The following is a 20,173-nucleotide window of genomic DNA, read 5'->3' as shown; positions in this document are numbered from 1 at the left end:
ATGGCTGAGTAATATTCAATTGTATATATGTACCACATTTTCTTTATCCATTGGTCTGTCAGTGGACATTTAGGTTGCTTCTGTGACCTGGTTATTGTAAATAGTGCTGCAGTGAACATTGGGGTGCATGTGTCTTTTTGAATTATGGTTTTCTCTGGGTACCCAGTAGTGGGATTACTGGGTCATATGGTAATTCTATTTTTAGTTTTTTAAGGAACCTCCATGCTGTTCCCCATAGTGGCTCTATCAATTTAGATTCCCACCAACAGTGCAAGAGGGTTCCTTTTCTCCACACCCTCTCCAGCATTTGTTGTTTGTAGATTTTCTGATGATGCCCATTCTGACTGGTGTGAGGTGATAGCTCATTGTAGTTTTGATTTGCATTTCTCTAATGATTCGTGATGTTGAGCATCCTTTCATGTGTTTGTTGGCAATCTGTGTATCTTCTCTGGAGAAATGTCTGTTTAGGTCTTCTGCCCATTTTTGGATTGGGTTGTTTGTTTTTTCGATACTGAGCTGCTTGTATATTTTGGAGATTAATCCTTTGTCAGTTGCTTTGTTTGCAAATATTTTCTCCCATTCTGAGATTGTCTTTTCATCTTGTTTATGGTTTCCTTTGCTGTGCAAAAGCTTTTAAGTTTCATTAGGTCCCATTTGTTTGTTTTTATTTCCCTTTTTCTAGGAGGTGGGTCAAAAAGGATCTTGCTATAATTTATGTCATACAGGGTTCTGCCTATGTTTTCCTCTAAGAGTTTTATAGTGTCTGGCTTTACATTTAGGTCTTTAATCCATTTTGAGTTTATTATTGTGTATGGTGTTAAGGAGTGTTCTAATTTCATTCTTTTACATGTAGCTGTCCAGTTTTCCAAACACTGCTTATTGAAGAGACTGTTTTTTCTCCATTGTATATTCTTGCCTCCTTTGTCATAGATTAGTTGACCATAGGTGCGTGGGTTTATATCTGGGCTTTCTATTCTGTTCCATTGATCTATATTTCTGTTTTTGTGCCAGTACTGTATTGTCTTGATTAGTGTAGCTTTGTAGCATAGTCTGAAGTCAGGAAGTCTGATTCCTCCAGCTCTTTTTTTTTTCCCTCAGGATTGTTTTGGCACTTGCTTTTGTTTTAATTTGCCTGTTTCAGTTCAGGGGTTGGCAGATCAAGACCTGTGGACCATACCTAGCCTGCCTTTTTTTTGTTGTTATGGCCTGCAGACTAAGTATGGTTTTTATATTTTTAAGTGTTTGTGGGGGGGGGGGAAACAAATAAAAGAAAAGTAATATTTTTTCATATGTGAAAATCATATAAAATTCAAATTTCAGTGTCCATTTGTTAGAACACAGCTATGCTCACTTGTTTATGTATTGTCTTGTGGCTTCTTTTATGCTACAGTGGTAGAGTTGAGTAAAGATTGTTCAGACTTTAAAGCCTAAAAGTTTTGCTACTTAGCCCTTTACAAAAAGTTTATCAATCCCTAAGATAATTTATTTTAGACCTTTTATTTCAAGCTATAAAATCCCACTTAGCACTGTTTTAGGTGCATTCTACAAATTATGATTTGTTGTGTTGAAATTGTTATTAATTTGTGGTTTGGTCCTATTTTTGTCAGAGAACATGTGACTTAAAACCTTTGAAATAGAAATATATCATGACTGTGCTGTATTGTCTAGCATATGGTCTGTTTTGATTAATACTTCAAGTATACTTATGCAGTTGTTGGTTGTAGTGTGCTATAAGATCTTATCAGGTAAGTTTAATTCATTGTTCAATTCTTCTATCTCCTTACTGATTTTTTTTGGGGGGGGGCGGTGTCTCTCCTATCAGTTACCGAGAAAGGTGTTTTAAAATCTCCCTCTATAGTTGTGGATTTTTCTGTCTTTTTAGTATTATAAATTTTTGCTTCACATATTTTCAAGCTATATGATAAGGTACATATACATTTAGGATTGTTATGTCCTTTTGGTGAATTGAGCTCATAAAATTTTTATAATGACCCTCATTATCTCTGATGGTACTTAAAGTCTACTTTTAGTCATATTATTAAGCCACATTGGCATTCATCTGATTTTCTATTTGCATGGTTTTATCTTTTTCCCTCCTTTTATTTTCAGTCTGTCTATGTCTTTCGATTGAAATTGTGGTTCTTTTAAATAGCTTATAGTCGGAACCTTTTTCTTTGTCCACCCTAGACTTTTAATTGGACTGTTTTGCTCACGTCCATTTAATATTATTACTGATGTGGCTGTGCTTAAAGCATTTCATCTTGGTATTTTCTGTCATCTGTTCTTTCATTATCCTTCCCTGTTTTCATTTGGATTACGTTTTCTTTTCTTGAAAAATTATTTTATTTATTTATTTTTTGGCTGCGTTGGGTCTTTGTTGCTGCACATGGGCTTTCTCTAGTTGTGGTGAGCGGGGGCTACTCTTTGTTGCAGTGCGTGGGCTTCTCATCGCGTTGGCTTCTCTTGTTGTGGAGCATGGACTCTAGGTGCGTGGGCTTCAGTAGTTGTGGCGCGTGGGTCTAGTTGCTCCACAGCATGTGGGATCTTCCCGGACCAGGGATCGAACACGTGTCCCCTGCTTTGGCAGGCGGATTCTTAACTACTGCACCACCAGGGAGGTCCTAGATTACGTTTTTAAAATTCCATCCTGTGGCCTATTGGTTTTTTAGCTTTGCCTCTGTAAATTTTTTTTTTTTAAGTGTTTTTACTAGTCTGCTCAGGTCGACATAGCAAAATATCATAGACTGGGTGACTTAATAAAAATTTATTTTCTCACATTTCTGGAGGCTGGAAAGTCCAAGTAATGTTTTTGGTAGGGTTCAGTTTTGTTGGGAGGTCTTATCCTGGGTTGTAGTACCCTGGGTTGTAGACAGCTGCCTTCTAGCTGTGTCCTCACGTAGAGAAGAGAGAGACTGCCCACCTTTATGACCTCATTTAACCTTAATTACTTCTTCAAGACCCTGTCTCCATGTACAGTCACAAGGGGGTTAGGGCTTCAGTGTATGAATTTGGGAGGGGACACAATTCATTCTTTAGCAGTGGTTGTAGAGATAATGATGTGCATTCTTAATTTATCAAGTAGAATTAAATTAATATTATAGCAGTTCATGATCAGCTAATGTCCTTGTTGTTCATGTCCTTAGATATGTTATAAACCCCCCCAAATGTTTTTATTTGCTTTAATCAGTCAGTAGTCATTTAAATAAATGTAAGAAAAAGCCTTTTATATTTACTCACGTTTATTTTTCATGGGTCTTCTCATTCATTCCTGGATCCATTTTCTTTCTTTTTTTTTTTAACTTAGCTTGCTACTTAAAAATATATATATTTATTTAATTTATTTATTTTTTTTTTGGCTGTGTTGGGTCTTAGTTGTGGCATGTGGGATCTTTGTTGAGGCCTGTGGGATCTTTCGTTGTGCTGCAGGGGCTCTTCGTTGTGGCGCACAAGGCTTCTCTCTAGTTGTGGTGTGTGGGTTTTCTCTCTTCTAGTTGTGGCATGTGGGTTCTCTAGTTGAGGCGTGTGAGCTTAGTAGTTGTGGCACGCGGGCTTAGTTGCCCCAAGGCATGTGGGATATTAGTTCCCAGAGCAGGGATCAAACCTGCATCTCCTGCGTTAGAAGACAGATTCTTTACCACTGGACTACTAGGGAAGTCCCCTGAATCCATTTTCGTACTAGTTCATTTCCTATTAGTCTGAAGAACTTCCTTTAGTATTTTTTTAGAACTTTAAAAAAATAAGATGTAATTCACTGCTATATAATTCACCCTTGCAAAGTGTTCAGTTTAGTGATTTTTAATATATTCACCAAATTGTATAGTCATGACCACAGTCATTTTAAGGACGTTTCAGCACTCCAGAAAGAAACCCTGTGTCCTCTACTAGTCACTCCCCATTTTCGCCAGCCAGTATTCAACCCCACCCACTGATATGCAACCACCAGTCTCTCTTTTGTCTCTGGATTTGCCTGTTTTGGACATTAAATGGGATCATACAGTATGTGGTCTTTTGTGCTTTACTTAGCATAATGTTTTCAAGGTTCATGTTGTAGCATGTATCTGTACATAATTCCTTTTATTACTGAATAATATTCTGTTTAGATATACTACATTTTATTTATCCATTTATTACTTGGTAAACATTAAGGTTGTTTCTGCTTTTTGACTATTAGAAATAATGTTGCTATGAACATTTGTGTGCAAGTGTTTGTATTGAATAAGTTGTGGATGTTCATAAGCCCATTCTTTCCCCACTGAATTTATTGTCTTGGCACCCTTGAATTGAATTCAATTGAAAATCAATTGAGGGACTTCCCTGGTGGTCCATTGGTTAAGACTCCTTGCTTCCAGTGCAGGGGGCACAGGTTTGATCTCTGGTCAGGGAACTAGGATCCCAAATGCTGCATGGCACTGCCTTAAAAAAAAAAAAAGAAAAGAAAAGAAAAAAAAATCAATTGATATAAAAGTGGGCAGGTATTACTGAACCTTGAATTCTGTTCAGTTGATTGGTATGTTTAGCTTTATGCTGATTACTGTAGCTTTGTAGTAAGTTTTGAAATTCGGAAGTATGAGTCCCCATTTGTTTCTATTTTTCAAGATACTTTGAGTTATTTTAGGGTCCCTTGCATTTCTATATGAATTGTACGATCAGCTTCTCAATTTTTACAAAAATCCCAGGTGGGGCGTTGATAGGGATTGTGTTGACTCTGCAGATCACTTTTGGGGAGTATTGCTGTCTCACCTATATTAAGTCTTCTAGTATGAAACTGCGGAATATTTACCCTTTTTTTTTCTTTTTTTTTTAGGTTGGCTTTAATTTTTTTCCAACAGTTGTATAATTTTCTGTGTAAAAGCCTTACAATTTTTTGGTTCAGTTTTTTTTTTTTTTTACATCTTTGAGTATAATTGCTTTACAATGGTGTGTTAGTTTCTGCTTTATAACAAAGTGAATCAGTTATACATATGTTCCCACATCTCTTCCCTCTTGCATCTCCCTCCCTCCCACCCTCCCTATCCCACCCCTCCAGGCGGGCACAAAGCACTGAGCTGATCTCCCTGTGCTATGCGGCTGCTTCCCACTAGCTATCTACCGTATGTTAAGTGTTTTATTCTTGTTGATGCTGTTGTAAATAGAGTTGTCTTCTGAATTTCATTTTTGACGTTTGTTCCTAGTGTGCAGGATTACAGTTATTTTGCTGTGTGTTGATCTTGGATCCTGCAATCTTGCCAAACTCATTTATTCCAATAGTTTTTTTAGTGGATTTCTTAGGATTTTTAGTTCTGTATCCACAGAGTTTAGTATCTCTGGGGAGTTCTGGAACCAGCCTCCCTCAGAACTGGGGGCCAACTGTATACAAGATCATGTCATCTATAAATGGAGATTTTTTTTTTACTTCTTTTCAATCTGGATGTCTTTTATTTCTTTTTATTGCCTGATGTCCTTGGCAGATCCTCTAGTATAATTACTGTAAGTAAAGGTGGTGAGAACTAATATCCTTGTCTTGTTTCAGCCTAAGGAAGTAGTATTTTTTATGAAGTATGAATTCTTTCAGATGTCTGAAAATGTCTTTAGCTTTGAAGGCTTCCTTTGGTAGATCTAGAACATTATGTTGACTCTTTAAATGCTTTATGATGGATGTCATTCATTGTCTTCTGTTTTACAGTGTTTCCAATGAGTAGTTAGTCTGTTCTCATAGTTTTCTCTGTAGTCTCATGTGTCTTTTTTTCTTCCTTGCTTATAAGGTTTTTCTCTTGATCTTTTTTTCAGCTGTCTCGTCTTCATGTACCTGGGTATGATTTTCTGCTTGGTGTTTGCTGAGCTTCTTGGATCTGTGGATTAAAATCTTTCATTTTTGGAATATTTTTGTTCAGTTTCTCTTCAAATGTTTCTCCTTTCTTTCTCCTACCTTTTTGGAGGTGCAACTGCTAGTATGTTAAATCATCTGATGTGTGCCATAGGTCTCTGACACTTCTTTTGCTTTTCCTTTTTCTCTATCCTTCAGTCTAGATGATTTGTAAATTTCAGCTCACCTCAGTTTTAAGGGTAGGATTGAACTCCTTTCAGACAGGGCCTTGGGATCTAAGTGCTGTGAGAATGTAAGTTTCTGATTTCAGGCCAAGTTTCTGCATCACTAGAAATTCTGCAAAAGTCCCCTGGAGGATAATTGGTGGGAGCAAGGACTTGTCTTCTCTTTGAGGTCCTCCAGATCTAGTCTGCCCATACTCAGGCATTAATAGTTTGGTTTCTCTGTGTTTCCGCAAAGATTCTTTGCCTATAACAGCTTTTTTCTCTCTTCACTTGTGCTTCAAGCAATGTAAATGCCACTGAGGGTTGAAAGCAATAGCAATCTGTGGTCACTTGGAGAAGGCTGGTCCCTCTCTGGAATTCAGTTCATTTAAACTTACTTGTACCCAGAGGTCTTCAGTGACTTTAAAGAAAGAATAGGATTTTAAGTTTATCTAGTGTTTTGTCATTGTTATGGTCTTTGTGAACTTCTGTATTCTAACTGGAAGTGGAAGTCCTCCATTGAAGAATTTTTGAGTAAGGTCAAGATCTTAAGTCAGTTTTGCAAGGAACAAGTAGATACAGATCGATTTAATGGTTACTTTTGCATATTTGAGGTAAATGAAAGTTTTACAGATAAAGTGACTTTAACTGGGTTAGTGAGTAGTTCTAACCTGTCCTCAAGATACGTTGGTATAGTTTATGTGCTTTCAGTGATGAATTGGGAGAAATGAGAAACTAAAAAGTTTGTTTTTTGATGAATTATAAACACTTAAGTCGAGACAGGTTATATGTCCTTGCCTTCATCCTCCCTATCCTTTTATTTTGGAAGAACTAATGCTGGATTCTTTACATTGAAAGTGAGTTTTCCAATTTTAAATTTGAAAAATCACCTGGCACCAACATTGGGACTACAATGAAAAAACTACTGGCTTGTACATTTTAAAATGGTTAAAACGTTATGTTTTATGTTACATGAATTTTATCTCAATTAAAAAAATCAGTGAGCTGTTTGAAAGGCCCTTCCTGATGTTTATTTTAATTTTTAATTGCAATGGACATTTGTTTGTTTTTATTGGCAGTTGTTGATCAGTGTGTACATTACTAGAGTCTGATTTTGGATCAGTGCAAGCTTTCAAAATTGAGTTCATTTGAAGAATACCATTAGCAGAAAACATGTTATAACATATCTTGCTTTTTGATTTAGTGATGAGAGTTACTTGTTAAAACTTTACCCTTTAGTTTATATATTTTTCAAGAGAAATTGACAGAATATGTAAAAGTGTGATGTTGATAAACTGTTTTTGAGAACCTTGTTATACAGTGTTTTTTTTTTTATGAATGGCTCTTGAAATCTGATGTGATTTTACTTGGTTTCCAACAGTCTTTTTTTTTTTTTTCTTTCCCCTCCCGAGTGTTATTTATGGATAGTTCTGTCCTTTTTAACTCTCCCTCCCGTCTCTCCAGTCTTGTTGGCAACAATTTTGAAGATGGCTCCCATGTAACATCACCATTAAACCCAAATGAAAACTTCAATGTTGTCATTAAAGAAGAGCCTCTAGACGATTATGAATATGAACTTGGTGAGTGCCCAGAAGGGGTCACTGTGAAACAGGAAGAGACAGATGAGGAAACAGATGTGTACTCAAACAGTGATGATGATCCTATACTAGAGAAACAGTTGAAGAGGCACAATAAAGCTGATAAACTAGAAGCTGACCATCCTTCTTCTAAATGGCTACTACCAAATAGCCCATCAGGTGTTGCTAAAGCTAAAATGTTCAAATTAGATGCTGGAAAGATGCCAGTAGTCTATCTGGAGCCCTGTGCTGTCACCAAAAGCACAGTGAAGATTTCTGAGCTCCCTGATAACATGCTTGCCACATCTCGGAAGGATAGAACTTCTGCGTTGACAGAACTAGACTATTTGCCTACGTACATTGAAAATTCTAATGAGACTGGCTTCTGCTTAGGCAAGGAATCAGAAAATGGTCTTAGAAGACATTCACCAGATCTCAGAGTGGTACAAAAATATCCCTCACTTAAAGATCCTCAGTGGAAATATCCTGATATATCTGACAGCATGAACACAGAAAAAATACTTGATGGTTCAAAGAGTTCAGTTGGGGACTCATTTTTAGGAAAAGAAGACTTGGGCAGAAAGAAAAGTATGCTTAAGATTTCAACGGCCTCCAAGACTGTGAATGCTAATCAGAATGCCCCTCCAAATGTCCCTGGAAAAAGAGGAAGGCCACGAAAACTGAAACTCTCTAAGGCAGGGCGGCCACCTAAAAACACAGGAAAATCTTTAACTTCTACAAAGAACACTCCTATGGGCCCTGGGAGTACCTTTCCAGATGTGAAACCTGATCTGGAAGATGTAGATGGTGTTCTCTTTGTTTCCTTTGAATCGAAGGTAAGATTGTCATTTTCAGCATTCTTTCCAAGGTCAAATAATCATCATTGAATTGTATACTGGCTGATAACTAACTAAGAATATAGTTACTGTGAATGCATCCATTATGCGAGGTTGTGTGCACCGGGAGGGGAGTATCTCCAAAATATTGGGTTAACAGGCATCACTTAAGGTATTTCGTTTGAATGGACTTAAAAAATATGTCTGTTTTGATTACGATTTTGGGGTTTTTTTGTGTGTGTGGCCTCTCCCGTTGCGGAGCACAGGCTCCGGACGCGCAGGCTCGGCGGCCATGGCTCATGGGCCCAGCCGCTCCGCGCGGCATGTGGGATCCTCCCGGACCAGGGCACGAACCCTCGTCCTCTGCATCGGCAGGCAGACTCTCAACCATTGTGCCACCTGGGAAGCCCTTGATTACGATTTTTGCATTGTGTTTAGTTGGAATTTTTAAAATCTTTGGCTCTTAGTGGAATTTTCATTATTATATTATGGACTTTGAAAAGGCATAAACACATGAAAAGTTTACTAACTCTTTTGAGATACTCCATCCACTGATTTTCATCAGCAATAGCAGAATACCATTGGAGAACAAAAAATTAATAGTCTTATTAATTCTGCTGTCACAATGATAGTTTCCTTGTTTATTTTACTCCAGCTCTTCAACTAGACTGTTTTTCTTTTAGATTGTTGTAGAAGCCTAATCTTTCTAAATTAGCTACACAGAGGTTGAATCCTCTCTGCCTGTTCTTTTCCTTCCTCCTTGTTAATTGCTGAGTAAGCTGTCTTTACACAGGCTCTAAGAAATCAGTATACAAGTTATGATAAATTGGATAAATATACAAGTTATGATAAATACAGTTTTAAGTCAGTTAGCTGAGTATATTATCTTTAAATTTTTTGCCCCCCATTATTAAAGTGAAAAGTATCAAAATGAAAAAACATTCAGAAAATAGCAAAAAGTATGAAAATGAAAAAAAATCTTCCGAGTTTACTTTTAAACCTTTAGAAGTGATATGAACTACTTTTTTTCTTTCCTTTTCTTTTTTTTAATATAGGAAGCTCTAGATATTCATGCAGTTGATGGAACAACAGAAGAATCCTCTAGTCTTCAGGCATCAGCCACAAATGACCCAGGTATTATATAATAGTAAAAAAGAGGAAGATATTGGGAGTTTGGCTCTAGAAGTGAAAGATGCAATGTGTATTCTTCTGTAGTATATAGTAGTTTATTTTATCATTGCTTTCTGAATAGGTTGCAGAGCAAGAATTTCCCAGTTGGAAAAGGAATTGATAGAAGATTTGAAGGCCTTGCGGCACAAGCAGGTCATACATCCTGGTCTTCAGGAAGGTATAATTCTCTAAAAAATATACAAGCCAATTTTTAATTTTGTTCTGTTCTCTCCTTCCCCTGTCTTTCTCTTCTTCCCTCTTCCCTTTGCTCCTTCCCCTCTTTTTTCTGTTTTTCCTCCTTTCCCCCATCCTTGATTTGATTTCTTTCAGCCCCTCTCTCAGCTTGCATTTTTCTCTTTTCTCTGTCCATGATTCTTTCCCTTAGCTTAAAAACACATCTAGGTCTTTTTTATCCTAGGAGAAACCTTTCAGACTCTGAAGATACTGTCTTATCGTTGTGAAGCTAATATATTATGCATTAAAAAACGTATCATGATAAGAAAGTGGTGTTTTCTCTTTTCTTTCTTATAACCCCATTTTATTTACTTTAAATTTTGGTTGCTTTTGTTTCTGTGGGGTTTTTGAAGGTTTTTTGTTTTGCTTTTGGAGGGGAAGAGCCTACTTTTTCTGGTATACTTAGCAATATATTTAACTGTAAAGAGAAGAATACTTATCTGTCTCATTGTGTGGCTGTAAAAATTTTATATATTTCATATTTTGCTGGCGATTTAATTTAAAATTTTCATGATTACCTATTTTGTTGCCATAGTTTATCTTGGCCTTGATCATATCATTTAATCCTTTTTTTTAAAATAGCAAAATTTAGTATCCTTATTGCCATCATAGTTAACTACTGACTTCCCGATTTGCACTGTAAATGAATGACTGTAAGCCCATGCCCCAATTTTTATTTTCCTTATACCTTTGATTTTAGGTGTGCTTCTTGGAGTAGTTTATTGAGTTTTTGACTGTTAGTCAATTTTCATGAGAGTCTAAGCATTGTATGCCAACAAACAAAACATTGATTTATAAAACAGCCATTCAGTTTCTAAATTAAATGGTGATACTTGAACTTTTGCTTTAATGAGGGACTGTGTGACGGTGTGATCTTAAAGTATGCAAATTTCAATCCAAGTGATAAGGACTGGGTACTGTGGATTGTAATGGAAAATCACAGTCACGTCATAGTAGTCTTGCTGGTAATAATGTTTGCTGTCATTTATCGTAAGCTTTCACTTTTGCTATTTTATTTAAATAATATTCTCTTTTCTCTATCAGTTAAGTTCTGCTTTCTCCCCCCACTTCTCCTTTTTTTCCTTAGGTACTCTGATAATATATAAATATTATAACATTTGTATTGCATTCTTTCAACCTAATCCCCCATTTGTTTTATAGTCTTAGTTCTAGAGTTAAATATATTCAGTGCTCCCTGCTGGTCTTTTTGCTCTGGTTTGTTTGCTTATTTTTTCCTGTTTGGGTAAGGTTTGAGTTTTTTCCTTCCCTTATAGACATTTTAGTCAAATCTGTAACTTTTTGTGTATTGGGTGTTCAAAGTCAAATGCTTATGGAAACTAAGCAGGTAACGTAAAGTGAAATTAGCCTGAATTTGGGGATGGTGTTGGACTCTGGTGGGCTGGAGCACAGGTTCCTGTTCTAAAGGGGCAGTCATATCAGTGGATTGTCAAATGCGAATGTAGGCTCAGTATTTTCAGAAATTCCTATTGTTCTGTAAAAGGTAAAGTCAGTATTTTTTTGTAACGTGTTTCAGTTTTAAGTGGTGTCAGCTGATACAGTTTTTTGGGCAAAAAAGTGTGTGAGGCATCAGTTTTCACCTGCCATACAGATTATGCATTTGGTGTTCAAGTTTGTATTAATCCTCACATTGTTAAAGTTAATTCAACTACATTCTTTTTTTTTTGTGCGGGCCTCTCACCGTCGTGGCCTCTCACGCTGTGGAGCACAAGCTCCAGACGCGCAGGCTCAGCAGCCGTGGCCCACGGGCCCAGCCGCTCCGCGGTACGTGGGATCTTCCCGGACCGGGGCACGAACCCGCGTCCCCTGCATTGGAAGGCGGATTCCCAACCACTGCGCCACCAGGGAAGCCCCAACTACATTCTTATATAGTTTTACTTTTTTAAATAGTTAAATCTGTAATCCATGTGTCACTGTTCATAATATATGATGTAGAGTTCTAGTTTGGATTTTTTTCTTTATTTTACTTTGGCAGATGTCTCCCCCATCCCCCAACCTTTGCTTCTTAAGACTTAAAATATTAAAAGAATTAAGTTAGTTTGGCTAAATATTTGTAGTAACTGGTGGTTACTACATCAGTTGATGGTGCCAATTCCAGGTATCTGAAGATAATGAAAATATTCTTCCAGGTCCCTTTCTAAAAACTGATGCTTGAAGTAATTTATTAAATTTCAATTCAGTAATGTCGTATTTCTTTGCTTTTCCATCAACTGTAGAGTTTCATTATTCTTTATAAAATAAGCACCTACAAATCCAAAACGTTTTTGAGATGAAAAAAGCTTGAAAAACTTGAAAAGGTTTTTCAGCTTGCTTTGAAATTGTGGAAGAAATGTTGATTAAGCCTGAGAAAATGTTCTTCTTGTTGTTGATAGTTTTGTTGCTAAAATAAAATAAGATTCTTAATTTTGTTTTCCACAGTATATTTTTTCTCCTATACTTTGCTACATCAAAATTCGTTTCTTTTCTAAGTCCATCAACCTGAAATTATCATGTTTTTGATATTTAAAGGTATTTTTGTAAAAGCTTTTCTGTTTCATTGCTACCAAGTCAATTCTATGTTAATTGTTAAGTGAATTTTTTGTTTTAGATAAGTTTTAGATTTGCAGAAAAGTTGGGACCATAGTACAGAGAGTTCCCATATACTCAGCATACAGTTTCTCCTGTTATTAACATCTAACATTAGGGCAGTACATTTGTTACAATTAGTGAACTAATATTGATATATTATTATTAACTATAGTCCTTAGTTTATTCAAATTCCCTTAGTTAATTTTTTTTGTTCCAGGATCTCATCTAGGAAATCACATTACATTTAGTAGTTGTGTCTCCTTAGGATCTTGTTGGCTGGGACAATTTCTCAGACTGTTTTGTTTTTAATTACCTTGACAATTTTGAGGAGTACTGGTCAGGTATTGTGTAGAATGTCCCTCAGTTGGGATTTGTTTGATGTTTTTCTCATGGTTAGACTGGGATTATATGTTTATAGGAGGAAGACAACAGAGGTAAAGTGCCATTCTCACCTCACCTTATCAAGGGTACATATTATCAACATGATTTGTCACTGACTTTTTATGTTGCACTCTTTGGAAGTCACTGTGTAGTCCACACTTAATGAGTGGGAAGTTATGCTCCACTTTCTTGAGGATGGAGTATCTGCATAAATTACTTGGCATTCTTCTGCAACCAGAGATTTCACTTTTCTCCCTCATTTTTATCCAATCATTTATTTATATCAGTGTGGACTCCTGTCAGTTTTAATGTTAAATTCCCTTATGATAATATTTCCAGAGCACTCTGCCTCTTTAGTTACTTAAAAAATACTCTGTACTGTTAAATCAATGGTTAGCTGGAGTTTTTCTTATATAAATGTCTACTTTTCTGTTCATTGTTGGCTAGTTATATAGGTGTTCATTCCTCTGAGTGTTTTTTTGTGGATACCTCCTATTTAAGTGGGTTTAGCTAGAGGCAGGCATTTTTGGCTACAGTTTATTGTCTTAGGTGACTCTGCTCTGAACCTAGAGGGTTATCTGTTTTCGTTTCTATTTTTATGGGTCTTTTTTTAATGGTGTGATAATATTTCTTTAAGAAGTTGCTCCTAATATGGTGAAAAGGCAAAAGCAGTCAGAAGTATGATTTAGTTTAAACTACCATGTGGAAAGGGTTTTATGCTTTTTGGGGGATGTGCTAAGAATTATTTAACTATCTTATTTTTGCAAGATAAAGTTATTATCATTCATATGAAACCGACTGAGCCTGAGTCTCAAATATCTATTATTCAGGGAAGGATTTTCTTGAAGGGCAAACATTTCAAGATGTGCAGGTAAGCTAAATTGGGAATTACTTTGAGCAGTGTCCATGTGCCATTGACCTCTCAACCTTTAGGGCTTTAAAAAATTGTAAGTATATTTAAAATAAATTTGGTCTTTTTGTTGATGTTTTTAGGATCACTTGGTATCACTTTTGGGGGAAGGTGGCAGTTCAAAGTATTAGTAAATGCAGACAAGAAGATATGTGGGGGAAACAGTCTCTAAATTTGATTGTCTACCTATTTGGCTGTATGGGTACACTTTTAATGACTTAATTCCTTCCTTCTTTCTCTGTAGGCAGCTGTTCTGGCAGTTTTTGTTTATAATAATAATAGAGTACTTTTCTCTTTTCAAGGCACTACAGTATCTCAGTTTATCCTTTGTTTAGGATTCTGTTTCACTTGCATTTCTGCAATATTTTGCTTTCTGGTTTCACTCTACTCTCCCTCTCTGCCTTTCCTAGTTAATTCCTACTTATTCTAATTTAAGAATTACACTCTCTGTAAAGTTTTACCAGATTGCCTTGGGCTTTTCAAGTATCATTTGTTTTACCTCTTACAGTATTTTATCCTATTGTAACTACTAATGAATCAGTTGGGAAAACATAACACAAAAGCTCCTTGAGGTCTGGGAAATGTCTTTTATCTCTATCATCATCTATATTACAGAGCATTTCAAAGAGAAGGCACGGTTACTTCTTAAAACATGAAACTCAGTGTGGTGGATTGATATTATTATTTTTTGGATTGGTATTATTTCACTGATGAGGAAGCAGAAGCTAAGAGAAGTTTAGCCCAAAGACAAGATTAGAAACCACTTGTTTTGACTCATATTATTTTCTCCCCAGTTGATTGAAACATGAGGAAATAATATTTTATTGATGTTAATTTTAATCACATGTGATTAAAATACACATGATAAAATGATATTTATTTTAAAGAACTAGAATTACAAACTAATTTATGTGGAGGATATACAAATTAGCCTTAAAAACTTGTGGCTTGTAACCTGCCTAGTGTTTTCATCTTTTAGGAAACCAGTACTATGTAAGCTTTTTATTGGAAACCTGTACCTATGACTTTTAGTAGTTATTACTATGGTAGTTGATGCTTTGAATTCCTTTTGGTTTCAGTTTTGTTAAAATTTAAGTTAAATACTTTCTTGCTCAATAATATGAAGCCAGTAATTCACAAACAAGGAAATCCAAATTAGAAGATTGTCACTGGTAACAGAAAAAATGCAAATTTAAGAACAATAGGATATAGATTTATACCAGTAAGATTGGGACAGTTTTAAAAGTCCAGTGATATAAAATGTTGGAGAGGATGTGGATCAACAAGAACTCTTACACTATTGAGGGGAGTATAAATGGAGAGTAATTTGGCAATCTAGTGAACAGCTTCCCAACTAGAGCAGTGTTGCATGTGGTTATCCATGATTGTGTGACAGGTATGCTCTTGAGACACTGATCTCCTCAGAGTGGCCAGGCAAGACCAAGGGAAATTAATAACCGTAGAACTGGTTGCCTCCAGCCATAAGTAGCCTCATGTTTATCCCAGTTTGTTATGTAATCATTGTTTTCTTGTATGCCATTACGTAAGGATTCAGAATAACTAGGTGTGTCAGTTAGAATTCTTAATCGCAAACATGAGAATACACTCTATAGGTGAAATAGAATACGAATTTATTAAAGAATATCAGATGACTTACAGAGAGGCAGAGAAAAGGAAAAATGCCCAAATTACATTCCCCAAGAGCTCATACCAGCAATCTCACAACATTGGGCAATTACCATCATTTTCAATATGGACACTGAACACAGTATACTACAGCTAGGATGTTGGTTACTCTTACCTCTAAAAGTTCTTAACTTGGCCAAACACTGTCACTCTCATTAATACAATTCTGCACAGTATTCCTTTCCTCATGGTGCTCTCTTCTAAATTGAAGCCTTTTATGGCTGCATCTGTGTTTTAACACCTCTTCCTTGAAGAGGTGGGGGTTATAATGTGGAAAAGTAATAGCTATAGGAAAGGTTCTCAGAATATTTTGGGCAGCCACATATATGTCAAACACAGTATCCAGTAAATTGAAGATGAACATATCCCATTACATAGCAATTCCGCTCTTGGGTAAATGCCATAAGGAAAAGCTCAGTGCACTAGAGAAGCTTTCATACATGTTCATGTGTGTGATGTACATTCTTGTACAAGATGTACAGTTATACTGCAGCATTGTTTGTAATAGTTTAAAATAGGAAACAATTCTGACTAAGAGGAGAATGGTTAATAAATTGGAGTAATTCATAATCTGGAATAGTGTACAACAGTGAAAATAAATCATGCAGAGATAAATGTGTCAACATAGACAAATCTTAGATGTAAAATGTTAACCAAAAAAAAAAAAAAAGATGTAAAATAAATGTTTTCCCAAAAGATTGCCTCTTAACTTACAAATAAGCCATAGTATTTATAGGCTCCATTAACCATAAATATCAGTAATAATAACTAAAGAATTAGTAGCCTTAATTAGGCCAGAAGCACAGACTATGGCAAGTTTGTATTAGAGGTCCTAGGAAATGTCTCAGCTACAAAGCGTTAAAGTACAAAAGATCTGAATTCTGCTGTGTTTATGTATTAGTTATCTATTGTTGCTTAACAAATTACCACAAACTTAGTACCTTAAAACAACACATTTACTGTCTCAAAGTTCTATGGGTCAGGTGTTTGGGCATGGCTTAACTGGGTCCTCTTCTTAGGGTCTCACAAGGCTGCAATCAAGATGTCAGACCTGGTTCCTCATCAAAGGCTTGACTGGGGAGGGATCTGCTTCCAGTTTCCCTCAGATTGTTGGCAGAATTTATATCCTTGTAGCTCTAGCAGGATGGGTGATATACTTACTCCTATATTATCACATACACATAATCATGTATGTACATCCTGCCCCTTTTGCTACATTCCATCAGAAGCAAATCACAGGCCTCACCCACACTCAAGAAGGGAAGGGGAGGAATATGCAAATATGTAATACCCAGGAGGTGAGGATCATGAGGCCACCTTAAAATCTGTCACTTTCAATTTTTATTTCATCATTTCTGTTCTCCACTTTTTCTTGATCTCTATTATCCCCCTACCTCACCCCACCCCACCCCCCAACCAAAGATTAAAAAAAACCAAAATGATTTGTGGTCCTTTTTTCTTGTAGTTGGCTTAAAATTGAATTCAGTGGATCCAGCAATGAGTATTGATCTTAAATACTTGGGAGTACAGCTACCTTTGGCTCCAGCCACTAGCTTTCCTTTCTGGAACCTTACAGGAACCAACCCTGCCTCACCTGGTGAGTGCGTAGCGTTTGTAAAGTCAAACAAATTTGTGATAAAAATAAAATGCTACCATTGTTACAGACATATAGGGTACTCTAATGTAGATCTTTTATCTAGTGATGAGTCTTAATGATGATTTGTACATTTTAGATGAAATTTTAGTAGCTAGATATTAAATATTGGCTTGCTAGAATTTTGATCATCTTTTTTACTTTTTCTTTTATAGATGCTGGATTTCCCTTTGTTTCTAGGACAGGGAAGACTAATGACTTCACCAAGATCAAGGGATGGAGGGGAAAGTTTCATAGTGCTTCTGCATCTAGGAATGAAGGTAATCAGCTTTTTAAAAATTTATAAATACATTCTGAAACATGTGGCCAAAGACTTTTATTAAAAGTAAGCCTTGGTTTTTCTTTATCTCCTTTCCATGCTTTAAAATATACTGAAAATAATTGTCTTGGCTGTTTTTGTTCATTTTCTGTGTCCCATAGTCCCCATCCTGGGGTTCAGTCACTAACCATATCAGGCTTAAATAATCCTTGCAGCCTTTTCAAAGTGCACTTCCTTTTGGTCCCTACAGGTATAAAAAACATCATTCTCAAGCATTATTTCAGAACTGTGTACTTCAGAGCTGTATGGTGATTCCCAATAGCATTGTAGTACTTCAAAATAAACTTCTAAATCTAATCTAAAATCTAAATTTTGACTGTATGCTTATTGGTCTCCTTTCTTAGTGCTTTTCCTTTCCCATTACACTTGTTTGCAGTTACACTCTAGCCAGATAAATTTACCATTTGTCCAATATAGTTTTTCTCATCTTTGAATCTTCGTAGTGTTATCATAGTGTAATGCTTGTCTTTCTACTAAACTTGCTTTTTCTTGTTCCATAAAAACTAAATTTTATACTCCTCTTTTGGTGCCCTTATCCTCTTCCCTTGTGTTTTGTGTCAGAATTCAGGTATTGCAATCCCTTAAGTAACCTCTTGGTGTTCTGTTGAGGTCAAATTTAAGTATATTTTTTGCGTTTATGTTTTTACTTATGTCTCATCTCTCTACTAAGGTCCTAAGAGGTTGTCGACTCTTAGTGTTAATTATTACTATTGTTAGCACTTTGCAAAATTAATGTTAAATATATGTAATAAGATAATTTTAGATAATGGACTTTAATATAATTAGTATATGACATTCAGTGTCTTTACTTGGCTTTATATTTTATATTTTTCCTTACTTCCGAGGAGGGATAGTTTGGAAGATTTAGTAGCTTATAAATTAATGCTCCTGGCTTTTTAAAAAATATTTAATTAATTTTTGGCTGTGTTGGGTCTTCGTTGCTGCGCGCAGGCTTTCTGTAGTTGGCGGGGAGCGGGGGCTGATCTTCGTTCTGGTGTGCGGGCTTCTCATTGTGGTGGCTTCTCTTGTTGCAGAGCATGGGGTCTAGACGTGCGGGCTTCAGTAGCTGTGGCACGTGGGCTCAGTAGTCGTGGCTCGCGGGCTCTAGAGCACAGGCTCAGTAGTTGTGGCGCATGGGCTTAGTTGCTCCGTGACATGTGGGATCTTCCCGGAACAGGGATAAAACCCATGTCCCCTGCATTGGCAGGCGGATTCTTAACCACTGCGCCACCAGGGAAGCCCCTGCTCCTGGCCTTTTTAAGTATATTTTTCTATATATATAAAGATCTGTCCTGGATTTAAGTATCTGTGTCTCTTTATTTCTAGGTGGAAATTCAGAAGGTTCGTTGAAAAACCGTTCTGCTTTCTGCAGTGATAAGCTGGATGAGTACTTGGAAAATGAAGGCAAGCTGATGGAAACAAGCATGGGTTTCTCTTCTAATGCTCCCACATCTCCTGTGGTATACCAGCTTCCCACCAAGAGTACCAGCTATGTTCGAACACTTGATAGTGTACTGAAGAAGCAATCTACCATTTCCCCTTCTACCTCTTACTCTTTGAAGCCTCATTCTGTACCCTCTGTCTCTCGAAAGGCAAAGTCTCAAAACAAACAGGCACCTTTCAGTGGCCGAACTAAATCATCTTATAAATCCATTTTACCATACCCTGTTTCACCAAAGCAGAAACATAGTCATACTATTCCAGGAGATAAGGTTACCAAGAATTCTTCAACCACCATCTCAGAAAATCGGGTGAATAACTTGGTTGTGCCAACTTTAGATGAAAATACATTTCCAAAGCAGATTAGTTTGCGGCAGGCACACCAACAGCAGCAGCAGCAGCAACAGGGAACTCGCCCTCCAGGATTGTCTAAATCTCAAGTGAAGCTAATGGATCTGGAAGACTGTGCACTTTGGGAAGGAAAACCAAGGACCTATATCACTGAAGAGCGAGCAGATGTATCCTTAACAACTCTGCTTACGGCTCAAGTAAGTTATCTGTTGTTTTCCAGAAGCATATTAGTCTTGGCTAGAGAGAATTAGGTAGTCAGGAGAAATGGGAATGGGGCTTTTTGGCAGGAGGATGGGGCTTTTAGTTACCTTAGTGACAACTAAGGAAATGTCTTCCACGTTTGTTCTTCTTTATCAACTAGACACCATGTGTAGATTCCTCCTGCCAGCAGAGGGAGACTGTACAATTGTGCTTTTGAATTGTCCCTCTCCTGTGCAAAGGCAGCTGGCCATTCTGAACTTTCCTAATTTCATTCTCCAGCATGTGGTCAAGTACATTTACTGATTTTGTTAAAACAGCTTTAAAAACTCTGCTTAGATGGTATTAAATCCCAGAAAAATCCCCCAAATTATAAACCTACAGAGAAAAAGTTTTTGTCTTTCATAAAATTTTATATTAAGAAAATTTCATTAATTGTTGATTCACCTGTGTTAGCAGCATCAGTGCATGTGAAATGATACAGCAGCACGTGGGTAATTTTTTTGTCATGAAATTTCTGTACTTTCCATTTTTTAAATTCTGTGACTAAATTCTAGAGCTGAAGATCATCAGATGTTGGGACAAAATACAGATTGTGTCCTTTATAATCAATCATTCCTAAAGACTTTTATGCATGTATTATAATGTTCTCTTTTTATTAATTATCATAGAGCAGGGGTCAGTAAACTATTTATGTAAAGGGGCAGATAGTAAATATTTTAGGCTTTGCAGACCATACAGTCTCTGTTGCAGTTACTCAGCTCTGCTACTCTAATGCCATAGATGTTATGTAAATGAGTGAACCTGGCTGTGTTCCAATGAAAC

The 20,173-nt window shown here is 36.6% G+C and overlaps 1 protein-coding gene across 11 annotated transcripts in view; it reads left to right on the top strand.

The window, feature by feature from the left end:
- MGA (MAX dimerization protein MGA) overlaps positions 1 to 20,173 on the top strand; it is a 156,414-nt gene that overhangs the window by 86,630 nt on the left and 49,611 nt on the right. For all 11 annotated transcript variants that reach the window (XM_029236136.1, XM_029236135.1, XM_029236137.1 and 8 more), the window contains 6 exons: positions 7,471 to 8,419; positions 9,475 to 9,553; positions 9,672 to 9,767; positions 16,852 to 16,983; positions 17,196 to 17,300; positions 18,686 to 19,347. In XM_029236136.1, coding sequence (XP_029091969.1) covers positions 7,471 to 8,419; positions 9,475 to 9,553; positions 9,672 to 9,767; positions 16,852 to 16,983; positions 17,196 to 17,300; positions 18,686 to 19,347 — 2,023 coding nt within the window. The remainder of the gene's footprint in view (positions 1 to 7,470; positions 8,420 to 9,474; positions 9,554 to 9,671; positions 9,768 to 16,851; positions 16,984 to 17,195; positions 17,301 to 18,685; positions 19,348 to 20,173) is intronic.

Source organism: Monodon monoceros, unplaced genomic scaffold (assembly GCF_005190385.1).
Source record: "Monodon monoceros isolate NGI ecotype Baffin Bay Population unplaced genomic scaffold, NGI_Narwhal_1 Super_Scaffold_21, whole genome shotgun sequence".
NCBI classification, from domain to species: Eukaryota; Metazoa; Chordata; class Mammalia; order Artiodactyla; family Monodontidae; genus Monodon; species Monodon monoceros.
Note: the sequence above shows the minus strand (reverse complement) of the source record. Positions and strands in the feature narration are given on the sequence as shown.